We start from the raw sequence: 19,579 nt of genomic DNA on the forward strand, positions 1-19,579 counted from the left end.
TTATATTACCTGCTCAATCCCCTTTTCCAGCTTCCTGAGCTTGCTAGCCACAGATTCAGTGTCCTCTTGACAATCTGTATGTTTGGGTTCAAATGTTGGAGAACCAGCAATTGGAACCTGTGATGATTGAGCACCATGTTCATCTTCATACTGAATCTTGTCTGGCAGAGTAAGCACTCCAATCTCTTCTCCAGATTCAGTCATGCTTGTGAACTGAATGATGGAAAAAACAGTTAGTTCCAGTAACTCACTAAATGTAGATTAATTGTAGTTATTATGAAGGTAAATGTAGCAAAATACAAAACTGAAAAATATACCTTAACCCACTCAGGCTTGATCATCTTCTCTTCAAATGCAGTTAACCAAATCTGGCCCTTATTAGCTGACCATCTTAATATGCGAGGTATTGAGTTAGAACACCTCATAGCAAGCTCAGTGCTGACGGTGGAGCAACACTCATAAAGCCACACTTGCAAGGCTAATGAGCATCCCCGTATGAGATAAGAATGTACACGGGGATTTAGACGATGTCGGACAGATTCCATAACCTGATTGAAGGACTTAATACCCCATGGGTATGACTCAAAATTACCAGACTCTACCAGATAGAATCTAAACTGGTCTATGAAAGACACATGGTCTTTATCAGAAGGACAAACAAAAAATTCCAACAGATAAAGAATGCACAACTTCACTGCATGCTCATCGTTTTCCCAAGCTTTATTTGTTACTACATTTTTCAAATGCCACTTCTCAACCCTTTTTTTGTTCGGAAAATAGGTATTCATTAGATGGCTAACATAAGTAGAAGTGTAACCATAGTCTGAAAACTTATTCACACAATTTAGACCAGTAATCAAACCAAAGTCTCTCAATCCAAAATTCAATTTTTCACCCTTCAAGAGGACTGAAAAAAGGATTCATTAGACTTAGCCAATTCATACTTCATGAGAAGATGAATTGCTTGGTTTTGCATGCAAATGGAAGGGAGAGAAAAAAAGTAACCAAAGCAAGTGTTTTTTGAATAGATTTAAAGCATTTGGAGAGAGTAACGCTTTTATTTGGCTTGGAAGACTAGGATCACACAATGTGTGGAATCTAAGCACCCCATAATCCACATTATGTGGTGCAAAGTAATGGCCATTCTGCAGAAAATAATAAATTATTTAACATTAGTAGACTGCATAAAAAAGAAGCAGTAATCTACATATGGAATTTTAGGGGAATCTACACATGTAAACATTATCTCCAAACATGAAGGAAGAAAAAGGTAACCACAGCTCTATAACTACAAAAATATAACAGTTAGTTCAAGTAACTCACAAAATGTAGATTAATTGTAGTTAGTATGAAGGTAAATATAGCAGCATACAAAAAGTGAAAAAATATACCTTAACCCGCACTTATCTACAATTTACCCAAATGACTACAAAACAACTACAAAATAACTACAATTATGAACTGTCTAAAAATCACAATTAAAACTAATCTACAAAATTGAGACAACTAATCTACAAAATTAAGACAATTATACAATTTACCAAAACCACTTGAACCACTTATTTTTACAACCAAAATCACACTAAAAAACTGGAAAGGAAAATAATTAATGTTTACCTTCAGCAAAATCTTTTTCTCAACCAATTTTGGTACTTTTTTGGAGGGTTTCTTCTTTTTTGGTTTTGATGAAGCAGGAGAGACCTTGGGTTTTTTAACATATGGAATTTTAGGGGAATCTTCAACAAAATCGTCATCTTCACACAACTCTTTCCCCTTTCGTTTTAGTTGTTTCGCGACTGGTTTAGCACCTTCACCAGCATCAACATCGTGCAATAGCTTAGTTCTCATCTCCGCACGGATTTGTCTAGGAGATGAAATGTTAGTAGTAGGTTCACTTGCATGTGTAGATTTTGCTTTTTTTGATGGTGATTTTGGTGTTAAAACACCCAAATCAAAAGATGGGATATCAGCTAATGTAGATTTTGAAGGTTTTTTTTTGGGAGTGTTGATGTTTTTCATGATTTGGGAGAAAGATTACTTCAACTTGAATCAGATGGAACTTCAAATTGGGATTTTGTGAAATTAAATGGAGAAAAAATTGTAGAATCGTGGGTCTGTAGAGGACAACTGATGGTAAACGTGAGGTAGTGAAGGTAAAACGTGGGGGTGTGGGGGGTGGGAGGAGAGAGGGGCGGGTAAAGGTAAATGTGAGAATATACACTCCTAAATTAACGCCTAATATAAATGAAGTATTAATTATACCCCTAATTTGAATTATGGTATATAAATGGTAATTTGGTATGCTGAAATGTAATTAACACAAACCATAAACATTGAGGGTAATAAGGTTTCATATATGGTATAGGAAGGTAAAAATCCGTAAAAATAAATAACAACAGCACCAAAAATAAAAAAAAGTTGGAGAAAGACGCAAAATAACAGAAATGGATAAATCAAATAAAGGAACAAAGAGAGAAGAAAAATTCATCCAAATCACATGTACAACATAAGCCTAGAACACAAAAGAGGGAAATTGCAAAAATCATATATATCCGAAATTCTGCCACCAAGAAATGCAGCACAACTCACAGGTACAACAAACCCCAAAACCAAAGAGAAAACGGAGATCTGTAGAAAAGAAATAGAAGCTAATTTCCTGAGAGACAGAAAAAACTAAGTGGAAAAGCAGAAACATTAGCAATAATCGAGCAGAACGATTTTAGATCAACTCAAATATCAGCTTCAAAAAGGGATTATTACCTGGGTTCTATTTGCTTTGTTGGTGCTACAGTTTGATTATGGTGGGTTATGGTGGATTTCGTTGCTATACTGTTCGTTCTCGATGCATTGCAATGATTTGAGTTCCCTCAAAAGAAATCGTAGCTTTTTTTATGGATTGGACACGATATTTTTGGTTAGTGCACAGAGGAGTGCATCAAGAAATTACAATTAATCGGATGGATCAGGCTGAACAGAAAATTTCACGGAAGAACACGCTAGAAGCCTAGAAGGCTATGGAATGGTATTGGAAAATCAGAGACGAGACTTGAGAGAATTTTCTGTGTATCTCATTGAAAAATGAGTGAATCAATAAAAATACAAACTATATCTCTAGTAAAGAAAAGAAAAGAAAAAGGAATAATATCTATCCTATGTGTATTGTTTATATTGGCTACAAAAATAACAACCTAACTAACTTTTATTCCTCTCACGTGTAAAGAGTCTTTTAACGTGTGGGAGCTTCCAGAATTTATCATTCTTTTAGTCTTCCTTGGATTCTAATCAGATGGTTCTGATTTGATCAATCAAATATTTATCAACCCGTTGCGGTTTGAACACGTGGCTCTTTATCAATCAACCCTTTAATTGTTTTGTCTGATAACTTTGCCAAACACATCGAAGACTCCGAACTCTTTGACTTATCTCTTTCTTCTTCATTTGCTTGTTCTTCTGTCAAAATTGAGGAGCTACAATGGTGAGATGGAGATCGAATTCCATCATCCCCCCTCAAGTTGGAGGGAAACGAAGAAACCCCCAACTTGCCAAGGGTGAATTTGTGCGAAGGGCCGGACAAAGGCTTAGTGAATAAATTGGCAAGTTGTGAGCGTGAAGGCACAAATGAGAGAGAGATCAGCCCAGAGAGGAACTGCTGACGGACAAAATGGCAGTCGAGATCAACATGCTTAGTGCATTCATGGAAATAGGGTTCCGGGCAATATGTATAGCAGCCTTGCTATTAGAGTAAATGGGCACCGGAACGGGTGGAGGAAGAGATAGATCAGTAAGGAGACGAGTGAGCCAAGTGAGTTCGGCAACCAGGCGTCTCATTGATCGATATTCAGGTTTGGCAGAGGATAAAGAAATAGAGGCTTGCTTCTTCGATTTCCAAGAGATAGGGGATCCACCCAAACTGATGAAGAAACCACTAATGGACCGGCGAGTGTCACGGCAGGTAGCCCAATCGGCATCACAGAAAGCTAATAAAGAGAAGGAAGGTTTGGGCATTCAAGAACAGACCTTGTCCTGGATTTGCACGAAGATAGCGAAGGACCCTTAAAGCAGTGAAGTGACCAAGACATGGCCTTTGTATATATTGACTGAGGTTCAACACAGCAAAAGAAAGATCAGGCGAGTATGAGTCAAGTAGTTGAGTTTGCCCACAAGTCTGCGATAAATGGTGGCATCAGCTAAAGGAGGTACAGAATCAGCAGTGAGTTTGGAGGAGGGATCCAGCGGAGAAGAAACAATGGGAAGATCAGGGCAGTCAAACTGTGTAAGTAATTCCTCTGTGAATTTCCTTTGAGTGACAATGAGCCCTTCCTTTTCTGTTAAAATTTCCATACCGAAGAAATAGTGCAATCGACCAAGGTCCTTAATCTTAAATTCAGAATGCAAAAATGATTTGAGCTCAGAAAGTTCACTAGGATTATTGCCTGTAATGAGAATGTCGTCAACATAGACGGCAACAATAGAAATGAAATCACCAGTCTTCTTGAAAAATAAGGAGTAATCATTAAGAGATGAAGAAAAACCCTTATAGTTAAGTGCCCCTGCAAGTCGTGCATACCATTGCCTCGAGGCTTGTTTAAGGCCATAGAGGGATTTCTTTAATTTGCAAACATGGTGAGGACTAGGTGGGGATAGACCTGCAGGAAACTTCATGTAAACCTCTTCCTACAGGTCCCCATGTAGAAATGCATTGCTAACATCAAATTGAGAAATAGTCCACCCCTTTTTGACAGTAACTGAGAGAAGACACCTGATAGTAGTCATTTTGACGACAGGAGAAAATGTCTCAGTGTAATCGATCTCCTCTCTTTGTATGTCATCCCTGATGACTAGTCGAGCTTTAAGCCTCTCAATACTCCCATCTGCATGTTGTTTCACCTTGTAGACCCACTTGCATGGTAAAGCTTTCTTACCAGGAGGAAGAAGAACAACATCCCATATTTGATTAGATTCTAAAGCCTCAATCTCTGCATCCATTGCTTATCCTGCATGAGAACTAGCTTGGGAATAACTAGTAGGTTCCATTATAGGTGAAGTAGAAGTGAGAATATGCTGACTCTGAGTAGAGAGAGCATGAAAAGAAAAAACAGGAGGTGTAGAGGGAGTAGCAAGGCAAGAGGTGGTAAGATCAGTGAGGTATACGTTATTGAAAACATAATACTTTAGATGGATAGGCTTAGTGCCTAAATTGGGTCGTTGAGATCTTCTGAGCCCAACGGGCTGGGTGAATGGTGGAGAAGGAGAGATGGGACTAGGAAATATGGGAGAAATATGGGAAGTAGGTGGGGAAGTAGGCTGTGAGGGTAATGGAGAATGTACAGGTGAGGGAGGTGAGCTTGGGTGGGAGATAGGAATAGAATAAAATGGAGTAGGAGGGGCAGAATTATCTGAGGGAGCAGGGGAGGGAAACAAAAATGAAGCAGTGTCTGAAGAGGAAGAGGAAAAGGGAAAGATGTCTTCACAGAACTTGACATCCCTTGAAACAAAAACCTTTTTAGTTTCCACATCCAACACTTTGTATCCCTTTTGCCCAGTAGGATATCCTAGGAAGACACAAGCCTTTTCCCTAGGCTCAAATTTGCTCCTGTTATGAGATAAAGTGGAAACATAACACAAACATCCAAAAGATTTGAGGAAATGATAAGAGCGTGGCTCAGAAAACAGTATTTCATAAGGAGTTTTACCTTGAAGAACTCTAGAAGGAAATCTATTGATAAGAAAAGTAGCAGTCAAAATACATTCTCCCCAGTAGCAAATAGGAAGCTTATATTGAAATAATAATGCTCCAGCAATCTCTAGAAGGTGCCTGTGCTTCCTCTCAACAACCCCATTCTGTTGAGGTGTGGCCACACATGATCTTTGATGCAAAATGCCCTGTGAATTCAGAAATGCAGATTCTATTGTTCCCCTCCCTAATTCTAAAGCATTATCTGATCTTATAACTTTAAGCTTTGAAGCAAATTGTCTTTCCACCATACAAAGAAACCATTTTAAAACTGGAAAGGTATTGCTCTTAGTACTCAGCAAATAGGTCCAAGTTCCTTGACTGAAATCATCCACAATCATGAGAAAATATTTATAACCATTATAAGTAGGAACAAGAAAAGGCCCCCATGTGTCAATGTGTATTAGATCAAAAATGCCTTTAGATTTGATTTGACTGATTGGAAAAGGCAACTTAGATTGTCTAGCTAAAGAACATATATCACAAGAACAAACAAGATTGGGCAGAAATGAAATAGAACTAATGTATTTCATTGCTTGAAAAGGCAAATGCCCCAGTCTTACATGCCATAACTTTACATCAGATTTTGTTCTTGCAGAAATAGGTAAACTAACTGAAACAAAATAAGAATGATATTTTTTTAGGTAAAGGAACTACAACTGCTGAAGAGTGACTACTAGACTTTGCTATACTAGGCTCCAAAAGATAAAGACCATCCTAAGATTTACCAAAAGCTTGAGGGCTCTTCAGGAGAGGGCCCTGCAAAATACACCCAAAAGAAGTGAATGCTAAGAGACATTTGAACCTCTGGCAAAGACTATGAGCAGAAAGTAGATTATATTTGAAACAGGGGATATATAAAACATTAGTTAAAACTAACCCTGGAAAAAGAGAAACATTCCCTGCATGAGTGACTCTTACCTTTGAAGAATTAGGTAGCTTGACTAGTAATGGAGTAGAAAGGGGAAAGAGAAATTGAAAAGACTCAGAATTAAAGCACATATGCTCAGATGCTCCAGAATCTATGATCCAGGAACTTGAATTTGAATTAGCTAAGGAATAACAAGAGACAGAGTTTGTAAGAAATATACCAGCTGCTGAGTTTGCATTAACTTCAGCAGGTTTTCCCACTTGAATCTGGTTTAAGAGAGAAACCAGCTGTGTGAATTGTTCTGATGACAATTGCTATGCAAACTGACGACCTTCAGTGATGTTATTGTTAGCTCCCTCTGTGTGATCCATATCTGCAGCAGAGTTTCCCCTCACAGGACCTTGAAATTTCTTAGTCTTTGTGAACTTGAAATTGGTTGGGAAACCTATGAGTCTATTGCAATTTTTAACTGTATGGTTGGTCATCTTACAATAGGAACATATTTGAGCATTTCTCTTTCCTTTGTAGACATTATTTCCTTTGTTAGCAACACTTCCATTTTCGTGCTGTGTGTTGAACTGATTTCCTGAAGATAGTTGTGTAGTATGTTGTGTGCTTCCTGCCAGAAATGAAGAGCCATCTCCTGAGAAGTGTGTGTTGACATGTTTCTCTCTTTGGTTCTTATCTTGCATCAATAGAGAATAGGCATGATTAACAGTTGGTAATGGGTTAATCATTAGGATATTACTTCTTGCTGGTCCATAGGTCTCATTCAATCCCATAAGGAATTAAATGAGCCTTTCATTTTCTTTTCATTGCAACATTTTTTGTTTTCCACCACAATTGCAGTCGCAAGAGCAAATCATATTGTTGTTGAGAGTGTCCAGCTCATCCCATAAACCTTTCATTTTTGTGAAGTAACCAGCTATGTCAAATGAATATTGAACTAAATCTGCAAGTTCTTTTTGCAGGTGATACATCTTAGCACCATTAGGCTGACCAAACCTATGCTCCAGATCTGTCCAAAGGTCTTTTGCAGTCTTTGAGTAGAGAACACTATCAGCTATTACCTTGGAGAGAGAGTTCAACAACCAGGATGTAACCATGTCGTTATATCTGCTCCAGGTTTTGAAATCAGTAGCAGTGAGAGCTGGGGTTGGACAAGACCCATCGATGAACCCCAGCTTGTTTTTGGCTGAAAGAAAGATCAAAATAGATCTCCTCCATCCAGGATAACCACGTCCATCAAAGGGGGTGTTGACTAGAATCATTCCTGGAGCATCAGAGGCATGAAGAAAATAGGGATGAGTTGTATCAATGGCAACAAGAGTTGTTCCTGTAGATGTTCCTGAAGATGTGTCATCGACAGTTGAAGAAGGTGCCATGATGATGATGATAAAAGCTTAGATTGGAAAAGAAAGAATTAGATAATTACTCTAATGCTCTGATACCATATTGGAAAATCAGAGACGAGACTTGAGAGAATTTTCTGTATATTCCATTGAAAAATGAATGAATCAATCTGTACAGGGACTGTGTATAAAAATACAAACTATATCTCTAGTAAAGAAAAGAAAAAAAAAGGAATAATATCTATCTTATGTGTATTATTTACATTGGCTACAAAAATAACAACCTAACCAACTTTTATTCCTCTCACGTGTAGAGAGTCTTTTAACGTATGGGAAGCTTCCAGAATTTATCATTCTTTTAGTCTTCCTTGGATTCTAATCAGATGGTTCTGATTTGATCAATCAAATATTTATCAGCCCGTTGCAATTTGAACACGTGGCTCTTTATCAATTAACCCTTTAATTGTTTTGTCTGATAACTTTGCCAAACACATCGAAGACTCCGAACTCTTTGACTTATCTCTTTCTTCTTCATTTGCTTGTTCTTCTGTCAAAATTGAGGAGCTACAATGGTGAGACGAAGATCGAATTCCATCAAATGGAAGTTCAAAGAAAAGCTATGGAACCGACGAAACTGTTGATTATGCTACGTGGTTGTTCAATCGGAGGAGGAAGACACGTATAACGGTTGAGAAGTCCAATATGCCCTCAGTTTTTAATTTAATGACTTGAAAATAGGTAGGTCGAAACCTACCAACTCTTCTATAATATAGTAACTAGTATCCGTACCCGCGCGTTGCGCGGTGAAAGTTAAATAAAAAATTTTATAAGAAAATGCTATATGAAAAATACAGTATAGAAAGAAGCATGCGAATGCTATTTTTTTTGAACATGTAATGCAATAAATATTCATACATTGAAGTCATGCGTAAACACACTTATCCATTTTAATAAACATCTATTAAGGAAGAAATAAAAAATTAGATTATTGGCTACATGTATTAGCACTGTTTGAAAAAGGCAACAAATAGCACATGCTTAAGATTACTTGATGAGAATTAAGAATGTTTGATGAGACCTTTGTAATAAAGAGATTGAAATTAGACAAACTGCAGCGTAAATTAGCCATTACTTAATTAGCAATACCATTAAAAGGGTGAAATAATGGTATATGTTTCTGTCAATTAACTGTAGAAAATGTACATTACAGAAGAGAAAGCTGAGTTTCATGAAGGATGCATTGTCAAGTTAAAAACATCATATAGTGAACTAAAGTGAAGTAGCTAGTTGAACTTCACAGAAATTTTTAAGATTTATTTGAATATCTTCTCTTGCTGAGCTACCCTTGTAGTTTTCTTTGTGCCCTTTTAATGGAATTTAAAGTTGTTGAAGGATCAAACTCTTGCACAACCTTTTCAGGTAAGAGAATATTTACCAACAAATACTAATCGTTATAAATTTGTGGATGATAGAAATTAGACTCCTGCATATTCATGAGTCCACGTATGAAAATGTGGACAAAACTTTTCACGCAATTGGAAAGTAAAGGCGCATAAACAAAATGGACCATATAAGCTTGTGAGAGCGAAGTCGTGACGAAAACAAACTTGCATTTACAATCATCATTTTATGGATTATAAGAGCACAAGTTATAAAAAAGATGGTAATGGCAGAAACCTGAAACACACTCTTAAACCAAATCAACTGTATCGCCATTATTCGCCGCAAAGAGAAACATCAAAGTCAAATTAAGATTTCTAAACATCCTGTAAAGTCCTTAGGATATATGAACATATAAATAAACTCACTTGAATAGTTTTTCTGGTATTTAAAAGCATATGCCCCAACCCATAAAGTGCCACCCCGCATGACTAAACAACGGTCGGTTGAAATGATAACAATTTTTTTAGCTTCATAATAATAACGATTAGTAAAAAGCTTAATTCTTTAGGCCATGAAGGGGAGAGTGTAATAAGAAAATGTGATTAGTTATATAAATATGAAATTATCACCACTAACTTCGGCAAAAACTATGCACTAATTGCCTCTACTCGTGTAGTATGAATAGCTTGTATTTTGAGCAGCAACTACCCTTTCTTTACAAAACCTAACATCATGTAGCAACTTTAGCGCGAAATCCGACTTGGTTGACATTTTTTCTGAATGTTGAACTGTATTTTTGGACTAAATTTGTATAAGAAAACTGCAAAATCAATATAAGAAAATATACTTAAAAAATGATATTCTTACTCTTGTTTTATGGAACTCTCATGCTATTATTACTTTTGTAGTAAGTTCAATAAGCATAATAACACCTATGTGTGAGATAAGACATGTTCTAAGAAATATTCATCTTTCTTAATTCATCTGTTAAAGTTAGTTGGACCTGTTTACTGAAAGAGTCAACTAAGTACTCATTTAAGAATCAACTTTTTACAGATGAATGCAGATCAATATTTATACTAATTTCACTCTAGAAAGAACATGTTGAAATAATAAAGTGTATCCTTTCAAAACCTACTTTACAAAAGGTTGCCGAAATCCTGTTAAACTTTAGGCGCATACAAAGGTAGAAGTTTTCCTACATGTGAACTATTATGACTGAACATGATATGATAATAAATAAGTGTTCGAACATAATGGCAGATTTGATAGAAAAATCCTTCGCAACTGCCTCACCTAATTAATACATTTATCTAATATTTTGGCAATAAAGTATAACCAACAACATAAACCAAGGAAATGAACAAACACACGAAATTTCATTTTCAGATATATCAAATTCCTAGTGTATACATGAGCGATCAGGGAGTGATTACTCTGAAGGATATTGTCGCATTATTCCAAAACTTCATTGGTAAATATCACAGTAACATGAACTTGTAATATAGTAACATAGTATAATTAAATAGGATTATTTTAAGCATTACCAGTCTAGTATTCGTATCCGCGCATTGTATTTTATTCAACATGCCACATTTGTTGCTATTCATCTCTTCTTATATGTGAACTGGCCTACAAATGTTTCAGGAATCATCTCCGCAACTATTTTCCCAGTTGGTTCATCAATGCCAACAACAAATAGTAAATTAAAAAGAAGGAGATATCATTATATTTATGCTATTGTGGAATCACCAACAGTAAATTCAACAGGTCATAGTGCGACTAATTACAGAAGCTTCTTAACCACTTAGAAGAGGAAAAGAAATAGAACCATAAATGATAGAAATTTAGAACTGAGTTAAAAAGAATATCTGTATATATTTACAAAGAATCTAAAACTTGATATTTTGTAGTTCCAGAAGTTCCCTTTCTAACGGCACAAGTGGATCGTGATTTCGGTATTCCTAAAGAGAGATAAAAAAAATTGTTAGGGCGTGCAGAGTTGTAAAAAGCCAAAATGACAGAAATTCATAACTTAGTTCAAAAGAATATATGTATGAATTTACAAAGAATCTGGATTTGAATTTTGTATATTGTAGCTGCAGAAGTCATCTTTCGAACGGCACAAGCGGATCGTGGTTTCACCGTGCCTGCAGAGAGATATAAGTTTTTTAGTCATGATGCGCAAAGTAGTGAAAAGCAGAATACCTGAAATTTTAACTGAATTCAAAAGCATATTTGTACAATATACGAAGAATCTGGACCTAATTTTTGTATATAATGTAGTTCCAAAAGTTCTCTTTCTAACGGCACAAGCAGATCATGATTTTGATGCCGGCTGTTTTGTTGAAATAACTGGAATTATTCTCTGAAAACTATTCGTCCTTCTTTTTTAAACTTTTATGTATAAAAAAACTAATTGAAAATTTGAGAGAGTAGTTGTTGAGTAAAATAGGGTCAACTAAGAAAGTGGGAGGATTTTTTTTTTTTAATAATAGCTAGCCCAAATAAGGGAAGAAAATTCTGTTTTTAATAGGCAAGTGTATCAATAAGAATAACTGCAAAAACAAAATCGTGGGAGGATTGGAAGTTTTTTTATTTTTTTAAATTTAACTTTATTTTTGCTGATTTGTAGTTTGAATTTGAAACTCCAACTATCTCGGAAAGTTGTCCTAATTTTTTACATGTGTTAAAATTATGGGTATTCCACTTGTCAGCCTAACATAATTTTGCCTTTGTTATTATATATAGATAGATTCATTTAATAGTCATACTGTCTAACATGTGAAATGAATAAGTATTTGTTGTATTAAATTAATAATTTATCTTGTATGCTTCTATGACCCCTAGCTCTATCCAGAGTTTGAAATACATGAAAAGACAACTTTAACCCTCCATTGTTTTCATTCTATTGATTGCATAACTGGGTTTGATGTTGTTATTTTTTTCTATGGTTTCCATTGATGGTACTGCTATATTGCTTCTTTTCGTCTTCTTGAGCCGATAGTTTTTCGGAAACAATCTCTTTACCCCACGGAATAAAGATAAGATCTGTTTACACATTACTTTTTTCAGACCTACAAATGAGATTTCAGTGGGTCCTTGTATGCATAATTTGGTTATAGTCCAAAATTGCCTATTAGAATCTGTCATATCTGTCCATTTTTTTTCCGGAATTTAGTAAAAGCCAAAAGGAGAGTCCCACCTAAAAAAAGGTCCAAAATTGGTAATAGTCCAAAATTGCCTATTAGAATCTGTCATATCTGTCCCCATTTTTTTATCCAGAATTTAGCAAAAGCCAAAAGGAGAGTCCCACCTAAAAGGTCCAAAATACGTTTATGGTTTATTACTCAACCTTTACTTTATTACACTCAAGTTATTAAACTCTTTTCTAAAATGAATAAGTCACTTCACTTTGTTTAACTATCACAGAAAGCCACTAAATAATTTTATTAACAAATAAGTTACTCAACTTTACTTAAATCTCACAAAAATCACGAAACTATTACCTTCGTTACTTTTTTCAAGCGACTCTGTGATATTTAGGTAACGTTGAGTGACTTTTTTAGTTACAAAAAAAATAGTTTAGTACTCCATTCGTTTCAGTTTATGTGAACTTATCCTTTTTTTTTTTTGGCTTGTTCCAAAAGAAATAACCCCTTTCTAAATTCGGAAAAGAGTTCAAAATGCCCCTAAACAATTGGAAAAGGTTTAAAAATACCCTTCATTGACCTATTGGCTAAAAATACTCCTCCATCCACTTTTTTAGTTCACTTATGCCCTTTGACCGTTAGGTCAATGCTAAATTAAAAATACTTATTATTCTTTTTGTAAAACTTAAAAAAAAAATATTTTGCAAAATATTTTTGTTTTTTTAAACTAATGCGCCAATAGTCCCACTAATTTACTAAAGTCTTCTTATGTTTATTTTTTTCAGTTTTTACAAAAAACAATTCAATTTTTACAAAAAAAATATTTTTTTTCAGTTTTTTTAAAGCATCTTTTTTTTTTTGTAAAAACTGAAAAAAAAAATGTTTTTTATAAAATATTTTCGGTTTTTAAACACTGAAAAAAATATTTTCAACAAGATATTTTCGTTTTTGAAAAATATTTTTTTTCATTTTTCTCAGTTTTTTTAAAAAACAAAAATATTTTTAAAAAAAATGCTTTAAAAAAGCTGAAAAAAATGAAAAGAAAATATTTTTTTGTAAAAACTAATAAAAAAGACTTTACTAAATTAGTGGACTACTGATGCATTAGTTTGAAAAAACGAAAATATTTTATAATTTTTTTTTAAGTTATACAAAAAGAATAAAATAATTATTTTTAATTTAGCATTGACCTAACTGTCAAAGGGCATAAGTGAACCAAAAAGGTGGATGGAGGGGTATTTTTAGTCCAATAGGTGGATGAAGGATATTTTTAAACCTTTTCCAATAGTTTATGAGCATTTTGAACCCTTTTTCGTTCTAAATTTGAAAATAATTTTACTTAAATCATAGTTATACAAATGTTATGACTTATTTAGAACCATTAAGTTTTGAAAGTCTTATTTTTTTCCTCCGTATCCAATCAAACAGGTTCACATAAATTGAAACAGAGAGAGTAACTTTTAAGATATCTAAAGTTGAGTAAATACTTCTGTTGCAAAAATAATTTAGCGGTTTTGATACGAATAAAGTGAAAGTTGAATGACTACTTAAATTAGTCTCACCTCAAATCAATGACTCGATAGGGAAAACGAAAAAGAGAGAAACAACAAAAGTTTGGGTCATTGCCAAGAAAACGACAACCTATACAACAACGATAACAACAACAACAAGTCAAATATAATCCTATGACTGAAGTCTGAGGAGAGTAGTGTGTACGCAGATCTTATCCCTATTTTGAGGATAGAAAAGGCTGTTTACGATAGACCCTCCGCTTAAAAAACGATAACCTGTACTTCTCCAAAAAAAAAGCTTTTTCTAGAATAAATGAGTTTAACTAAAATGAGATTCCCACCTATAAAAAGAAGGGAAAAAAATCACAAGGAGTCGACAAAAACAAAATGAAAAATGGAAAAACGACAAAAGTTGGACCATTTTATCAACAGTACCCTTTTACAAATAAAGAGAACCACAACATGTACTTCTCCAACAAAGGCTTCGTCTAAAATCAATGATTTTAACTCATTCACATTATTTACGCATCAAGTTATTTAAAAAATAATTACAAGTAATCATTCTCACAAAAACACACACACACACATATATATATATATATATATACATATATAAAATATTTACAATGTAATTAATTGTTTACACTATTTGTAAAATTTAATTTATCATAGCAAGTTACCATCATTTATTTTAGGTTATTAATCGATGATATTAATGCGAATTACCCAAAGTCATCTTTTAATTTACTTAAGTTTGTGAATAATTTTATACCGATAATGCATAGAACTTAAACTATTCATAAAAAGTGGGATCAACATGAAAATAATGAAAGTTACCTTCTATTTACAATGTAATAAAATATACCGATAACACAAAAATTTGTTATATACTGTCATTAAATGCAACACAAAAAAGACCAAACAAAAGCCATTTGGCTTTAAGTAGTACAAAACCATGCAATGAAACCAAAAATGTGGCTTTAAACCAAAAAAAGAAAGAAGAAAAGCAGAATAAGAATCTAGAAATGGAGGAGAACAACAATAGAAGTTCAAAGCTGGTTTGTGTTACAGGTGGTGCAGGATATATTGCTTCTTTTCTGGTGAAGAAACTTTTGGCAAAAGGATACACAGTTCATGCCACCCTCAGAAACTTAGGTATGTAATCTTTATTTTGCTTTTTTATCCATGAATTATACTCTTGGTTGAATGGACGAGATCCCTGGAATTTTAACCAGAGGTCTCGAGTTCTATTCCAGCGGCGAGGGCAAAGGCGGAGCAAGAATTTTAAAGTTTATGGTTCAGAATTGTGGTCCGTTTAAGTTACTGGGTTCTAATTTGATAATTTGTACATATCTTTTAGATTTCTTAAGACAACACACACAGGATTTGGACCAAAGCTACCGGGTTCAGCCGAACCCGTCTCCCACATGCTAGCTCTGCCCCTGGCCGAGAATCTATCGGAAATAGCCTCTTTATCTCACACAAGGTAGGGATAAGGTCCGCATACGCCCAACTATCCCCAGACCCTACATGTGGGAACACAATGAGTATGTTGTTGTTGTTCATGTTGTATCGAGTTCGATTATTGCGAATGGAAAAATTTCTCCTCCCCCGACCCCATCTATGGGTTCACACCGGGTATAGTGTTGTTGTTGTTATTGTATCGAGTTCGATTCTTGCTAATGAAAAAATTTCTAGTAAGGAACGCTTTCTCTTTTAATGAGCCTTATGAGGCGCGAATCCACATTAAACAGGGTTAATATTGAAATTGAACAAAAGAAAAATGAAATTTTGATGATTTTGCAGAGGATAAATCAAAAGTAGGCTTGTTGAAGAGCTTCCCCAATGCAGAGGAAAGATTGAAGTTATTTCAAGCTGATATCTATAGACCAGAAGAGTTTGAGCAAGCAATTCAAGGCTGTGAATTTGTTTTCCATGTTGCCACTCCTTTGTTACATTCTGAGGGATTTCAGGTACCAATTTCATTTTCTTTTTGATAATGGTGATGTTCGAGTCAACTTGTATGTTCCTCGATAACTTTCCCAAGTTCTTATTACTTTCCATCAGTGTATGTATCTATTTTTATTTTCTCGATTCTAACAGTGATGTTCGAATCAATTTACGCGCACCTCTACTATTTCAGCTCATACTTGTTATTGTTCACTGGTACATAAATGTTTTATATTGTTTTTGAAACAATGGAGTTAGCATATCGTGAAGTCAGAAATTTTGCTAGTGGTGTTCAAGATTTAACAAATTATGTATAAGAAGTAATTTTTTATTTATATACGCAGTATAGATTTTTACATACATAGTACTCCCTCCTTCCGTTTCAAAAAGATTGGCACCATCACTATTTGGGAAGTCTACGAGGTTGTTTTTTGACCATGTTTTTCTTAAATATTTTATAGATATTTTAAATTATGAATTATTATGACTTATAAAACTTTTTATGTAGTTGCCGAAAATGTAAATTTTATTTTCAAATACTTGAACAATTATGTCCAAATTCACAATCGAAGTTAAGTACTTTGACCCTCGTACCCGAACTATGCCAATCTTTTTGAAATGGAGGGAGTCTAATTTTTCGATGAAGGGTGTTCAATCGATCATCCTTTATTGTTTGTGCCACCGGAGTTAGGTTAAGCTTGGACACCTCTACTATATCACCGAGTACCTGATCCCGCAAGGTTCTCACCTATTACATTGATTGTTAGGCTCCACCCTTAGTGCTCATCGGAGCTAGATTCGACGAAGGGTGATCAACTTAACATCCCTAGCCGGAAATTTATACTGTATATATAGTTTAATATTATTTTTTATACATATGTAGTAAAATCTTGAATTTGACTGAGTTGTTTATTTCTGTGGATTTGAATGTAACAGTACGAGAATAAGGTAGAAGCAACAGTTGCTTCAGTGAAGAATATTGGAATGGCTTGTATAAAGAGTGGGACAGTGAGAAGGCTTATTTATACAGGAACTGTGCTTTCTGCTTCACCATTGAAGGATGATGGCAATGGTTTCAAGGAATTGATGGATGAAACATGTTGGACACCTCTCAATATCCACTTTGCTTTTAGTGATGATTTTGTTAGGGTAAATATTTCTTTCTCATTATCTTTCCTTTTCAATTGCAATCAAAGATAACACTAAAACACATGTTTAAAAATTGAACAAGTTTTGTGTACTATATAAAACTGTCGAAATGAAGGGAGTTTTGGAGCAACAGTCTGTGTGACCTATAGGACATCGGTTCGAGTCGTGAAAGCAGCCACTAATGCTTGCATTAGGATAGGCTGTCTACATCACATCCTTTAGGGTGAGACCCTTTTCCGAAGCCTGCGTAAAGAACACGGGATACTTTGTGCACCGGGCTGTTCATAAATTATAGAAATACGTGTTTGGACTGTGAAAAAGGATCAGACTCGCACTTGAAAATGACATTTTCATTTTGAATGATATAGGAGTATGTGGAAGCAAAGACAATGGCTGAGAAAGAAATCTTGAACTTAGGCAAAAATGGTTTTGAGGTTGTGAGCTTAGGTTGTGGTCTTGTGGGTGGAGATACAGTCTTGTCAAATATTTCAATAAGTATGGCTGCTATATTATCAGTTGTAACTGGTGATGAAATTAGTTACCAACAACTCAAGTTCATAGAAGAAGTTGATGGGAAAGTTCCAATTGTACACATTGAAGATGTTTGTGAAGCTCATATTTTTGGCATGGAAACTGCTTCTATAAATGGTCGTTTCTTGTGCGCGAGCGCCTTCGTTTCTTCTGCAGAAATTGCCGGTTATTACAAAGAAAAATTCCCAGAATTTCATGTCAACCAAAGGTAATTAATACTCTATCTTTCATTTGATGTAGTAGTTTTGTTGTTGCTACTGTATGTTTATTGCTTCATTTTCACTTCTCTTGAGCCGAGCGTCTTTCGGAAACAGCTTCTCTACCGTTATAAGGGAGGAGTAAGGTCTGCGTATACTTTACCCTCCCCAAACCCCACTTGCGGGATTTCACTGGGTTTGTTGTTGTTTGTTGCTATTGTTATAGTAGTTCTTGAATTTTCTTTGTGCAACAACAACAAACCCAGTGTAATCCCACAATGTGAGGTCTGGGGGTAGAGTGTACACAGATCTTACCCCTATCTTGAGAAGGTAGAGAGGTTGTTTCCGATAGACCCTCGACTCAAGGTAAAAGAGAAAAAGAAGCAGACACAACAAGTAGTAACAACAACGAGATAATGTGATAAGGTGAGAAGGTGATAGAATAATCAAGGTGAAAGAAACAACATATAGTAGAAGAAATCTACGAATAATAAGGTATGAAAATACGAGACTAGTACTAATGCTACCGACATGCAAAGGAGACTTGGATTTTCTTTGTGCATATGCTTGGTATTTGAAGGCTATAGAACAAGTAAAACAAGAGTTTAACTAATATGCACTTAGGACGTAAAACGTTTTTACATTATCAGGCAGTTAAAAGTCAGTTACAGTTAACTTTTATAGCGACCATGGAATGGTAACCTACTCTAACATAGCAAGCTTTATAGCTCCAACCTAGTCAAGGGACTTTGACGCCCTTTGTATAGGTTGGGTTGCTAGATACGAGATCCTCGTACTAGGCTGGACTAAGATCCCGCGCCTCTTCTTATCCACGAGCTTCTTCATCTTGTATGCTGCCTTCTCTATGTATGAGGAGGCAGTATCGATATATTCTTCCCAAGCAATAAGACGATTCCTCTTTCAATACTCAATTACGTAACAGTCCAGCTAGCTCGTCTCTGGCAGTTTAAGCCTTGTCGTTATAGGCGGAAACTTTACACTATTGGTGTCTATATAAGTTTGTAAAAGTAGACTAAAGTGCTCACTTTTATATATTTGAAGGATCAGTTCTGCTAATGGTGATTATTTGATATTTTTATTTTCATATCTTCCCATTAAACAGGTACTTGGATGATCCAAAGAGAGAAGTGAAGTGGGGATCAAAGAAGCTTATGGATAAAGGTTTTGTGTATAAAAAAAATATGAAGAATATATTGGATGATAATATTAGCCGAGCTAAGGAAATTGGAGTTCTCAACCTGCCATCATCTGCTTAATTGGGAACTTTAACTTCCATTTATGGAAGAAACCGACTCGCAATCAGTGTTTGTACCAAATCATATCAACTTATCATGGTTTGTACACTCTGTTGTATTCTGTGCACATTATGTTGTAAGTACACATTTAAGAAGGGCTAAAAAAATGACTTAGATTCCGAGCATCTAATGAATCGACAAACATACGTGTTATATTACTTTTTTTCTTTTGGTAACTGAGAAAGCCCTAAGGGTCAGTGACGCATGGTTCAAAACTTGGTGGATGATGGGTTCGCTCCTCTACCCTTCTCCATTTAAATACCAAGCTTTTGTGTGGGGCAGAGTTCGAACCCATGACAGGCGTCTAACCTACACATCATGTATTGCCCTCTTACCTGCTAGACTACTTATGCAAACTCTTTGCCCCCAAAGGCCAATCTAGCTTCTTGGGTTGGGAAGTAGCAGTGTTTTGGCCTTCTCCTGGAACTTGAAC

The 19,579-nt window shown here is 35.2% G+C and overlaps 4 protein-coding genes across 4 annotated transcripts; 1 reads left to right on the plus strand and 3 right to left on the minus strand.

The window, feature by feature from the left end:
- LOC109239847 lies at positions 1 to 1,848 on the minus strand. Its single transcript, XM_019406441.1, has 3 exons — positions 1,618 to 1,848; positions 318 to 896; positions 1 to 213 (listed from the first exon to the last, which is right to left on the minus strand). The coding sequence occupies exons 1-3, from the start codon at positions 1,846 to 1,848 to the stop codon at positions 1 to 3; spliced, it is 1,023 nt and encodes a 340-aa protein (XP_019261986.1).
- A 3,141-nt stretch (positions 1,849 to 4,989) lies between these two features.
- Positions 4,990 to 7,387, minus strand: LOC109239848. Its single transcript, XM_019406442.1, has 4 exons — positions 6,937 to 7,387; positions 6,656 to 6,786; positions 6,463 to 6,493; positions 4,990 to 6,347 (listed from the first exon to the last, which is right to left on the minus strand). Exons 1-4 carry the CDS (start codon positions 7,385 to 7,387, stop codon positions 4,990 to 4,992), a joined length of 1,971 nt encoding a protein of 656 aa, XP_019261987.1.
- A 30-nt stretch (positions 7,388 to 7,417) lies between these two features.
- On the minus strand, positions 7,418 to 7,990 carry LOC109239849. The gene has a single exon (XM_019406443.1). The coding sequence runs from the start codon at positions 7,988 to 7,990 to the stop codon at positions 7,418 to 7,420; it is 573 nt and encodes a 190-aa protein (XP_019261988.1).
- A 6,943-nt stretch (positions 7,991 to 14,933) lies between these two features.
- On the plus strand, positions 14,934 to 19,271 carry LOC109239857 (anthocyanidin reductase ((2S)-flavan-3-ol-forming)-like). Its single transcript, XM_019406449.1, has 5 exons — positions 14,934 to 15,158; positions 15,810 to 15,976; positions 16,890 to 17,102; positions 17,471 to 17,841; positions 18,954 to 19,271. Exons 1-5 carry the CDS (start codon positions 15,029 to 15,031, stop codon positions 19,105 to 19,107), a joined length of 1,035 nt encoding a protein of 344 aa, XP_019261994.1. The 5' UTR covers positions 14,934 to 15,028; the 3' UTR covers positions 19,108 to 19,271.
- Positions 19,272 to 19,579: the final 308 nt, after the last annotated feature.

The sequence above is a fragment of the Nicotiana attenuata genome, unplaced genomic scaffold, assembly GCF_001879085.1.
Source record: "Nicotiana attenuata strain UT unplaced genomic scaffold, NIATTr2, whole genome shotgun sequence".
NCBI classification, from domain to species: domain Eukaryota; kingdom Viridiplantae; phylum Streptophyta; class Magnoliopsida; order Solanales; family Solanaceae; genus Nicotiana; species Nicotiana attenuata.

Coding starts and splice junctions, on each gene's coding strand:
- LOC109239847 (XM_019406441.1), bottom strand. CDS start 1,848: ATGAGAACTAAGCTATTGCACGATGTTGATGCTGGTGAAGGTGCTAAA. Junction 897..1,617: donor AGAAAAAGATTTTGCTGAAG/GTAAACATTAAT, acceptor GTCCTCTTGAAG/GGTGAAAAATTGAATTTTGG. Junction 214..317: donor TCAAGCCTGAGTGGGTTAAG/GTATATTTTTCA, acceptor TCCATCATTCAG/TTCACAAGCATGACTGAATC.
- LOC109239848 (XM_019406442.1), bottom strand. CDS start 7,387: ATGGGATTGAATGAGACCTATGGACCAGCAAGAAGTAATATCCTAATG. Junction 6,787..6,936: donor TAACAATAACATCACTGAAG/GTCGTCAGTTTG, acceptor GTTATTCCTTAG/CTAATTCAAATTCAAGTTCC. Junction 6,348..6,462: donor GAAGAGCCCTCAAGCTTTTG/GTAAATCTTAGG, acceptor ATTTTGTTTCAG/TTAGTTTACCTATTTCTGCA.
- LOC109239849 (XM_019406443.1), bottom strand. CDS start 7,990: ATGGCACCTTCTTCAACTGTCGATGACACATCTTCAGGAACATCTACA.
- LOC109239857 (XM_019406449.1), top strand. CDS start 15,029: ATGGAGGAGAACAACAATAGAAGTTCAAAGCTGGTTTGTGTTACAGGT. Junction 15,159..15,809: donor TGCCACCCTCAGAAACTTAG/GTATGTAATCTT, acceptor ATGATTTTGCAG/AGGATAAATCAAAAGTAGGC. Junction 17,842..18,953: donor GAATTTCATGTCAACCAAAG/GTAATTAATACT, acceptor CCCATTAAACAG/GTACTTGGATGATCCAAAGA.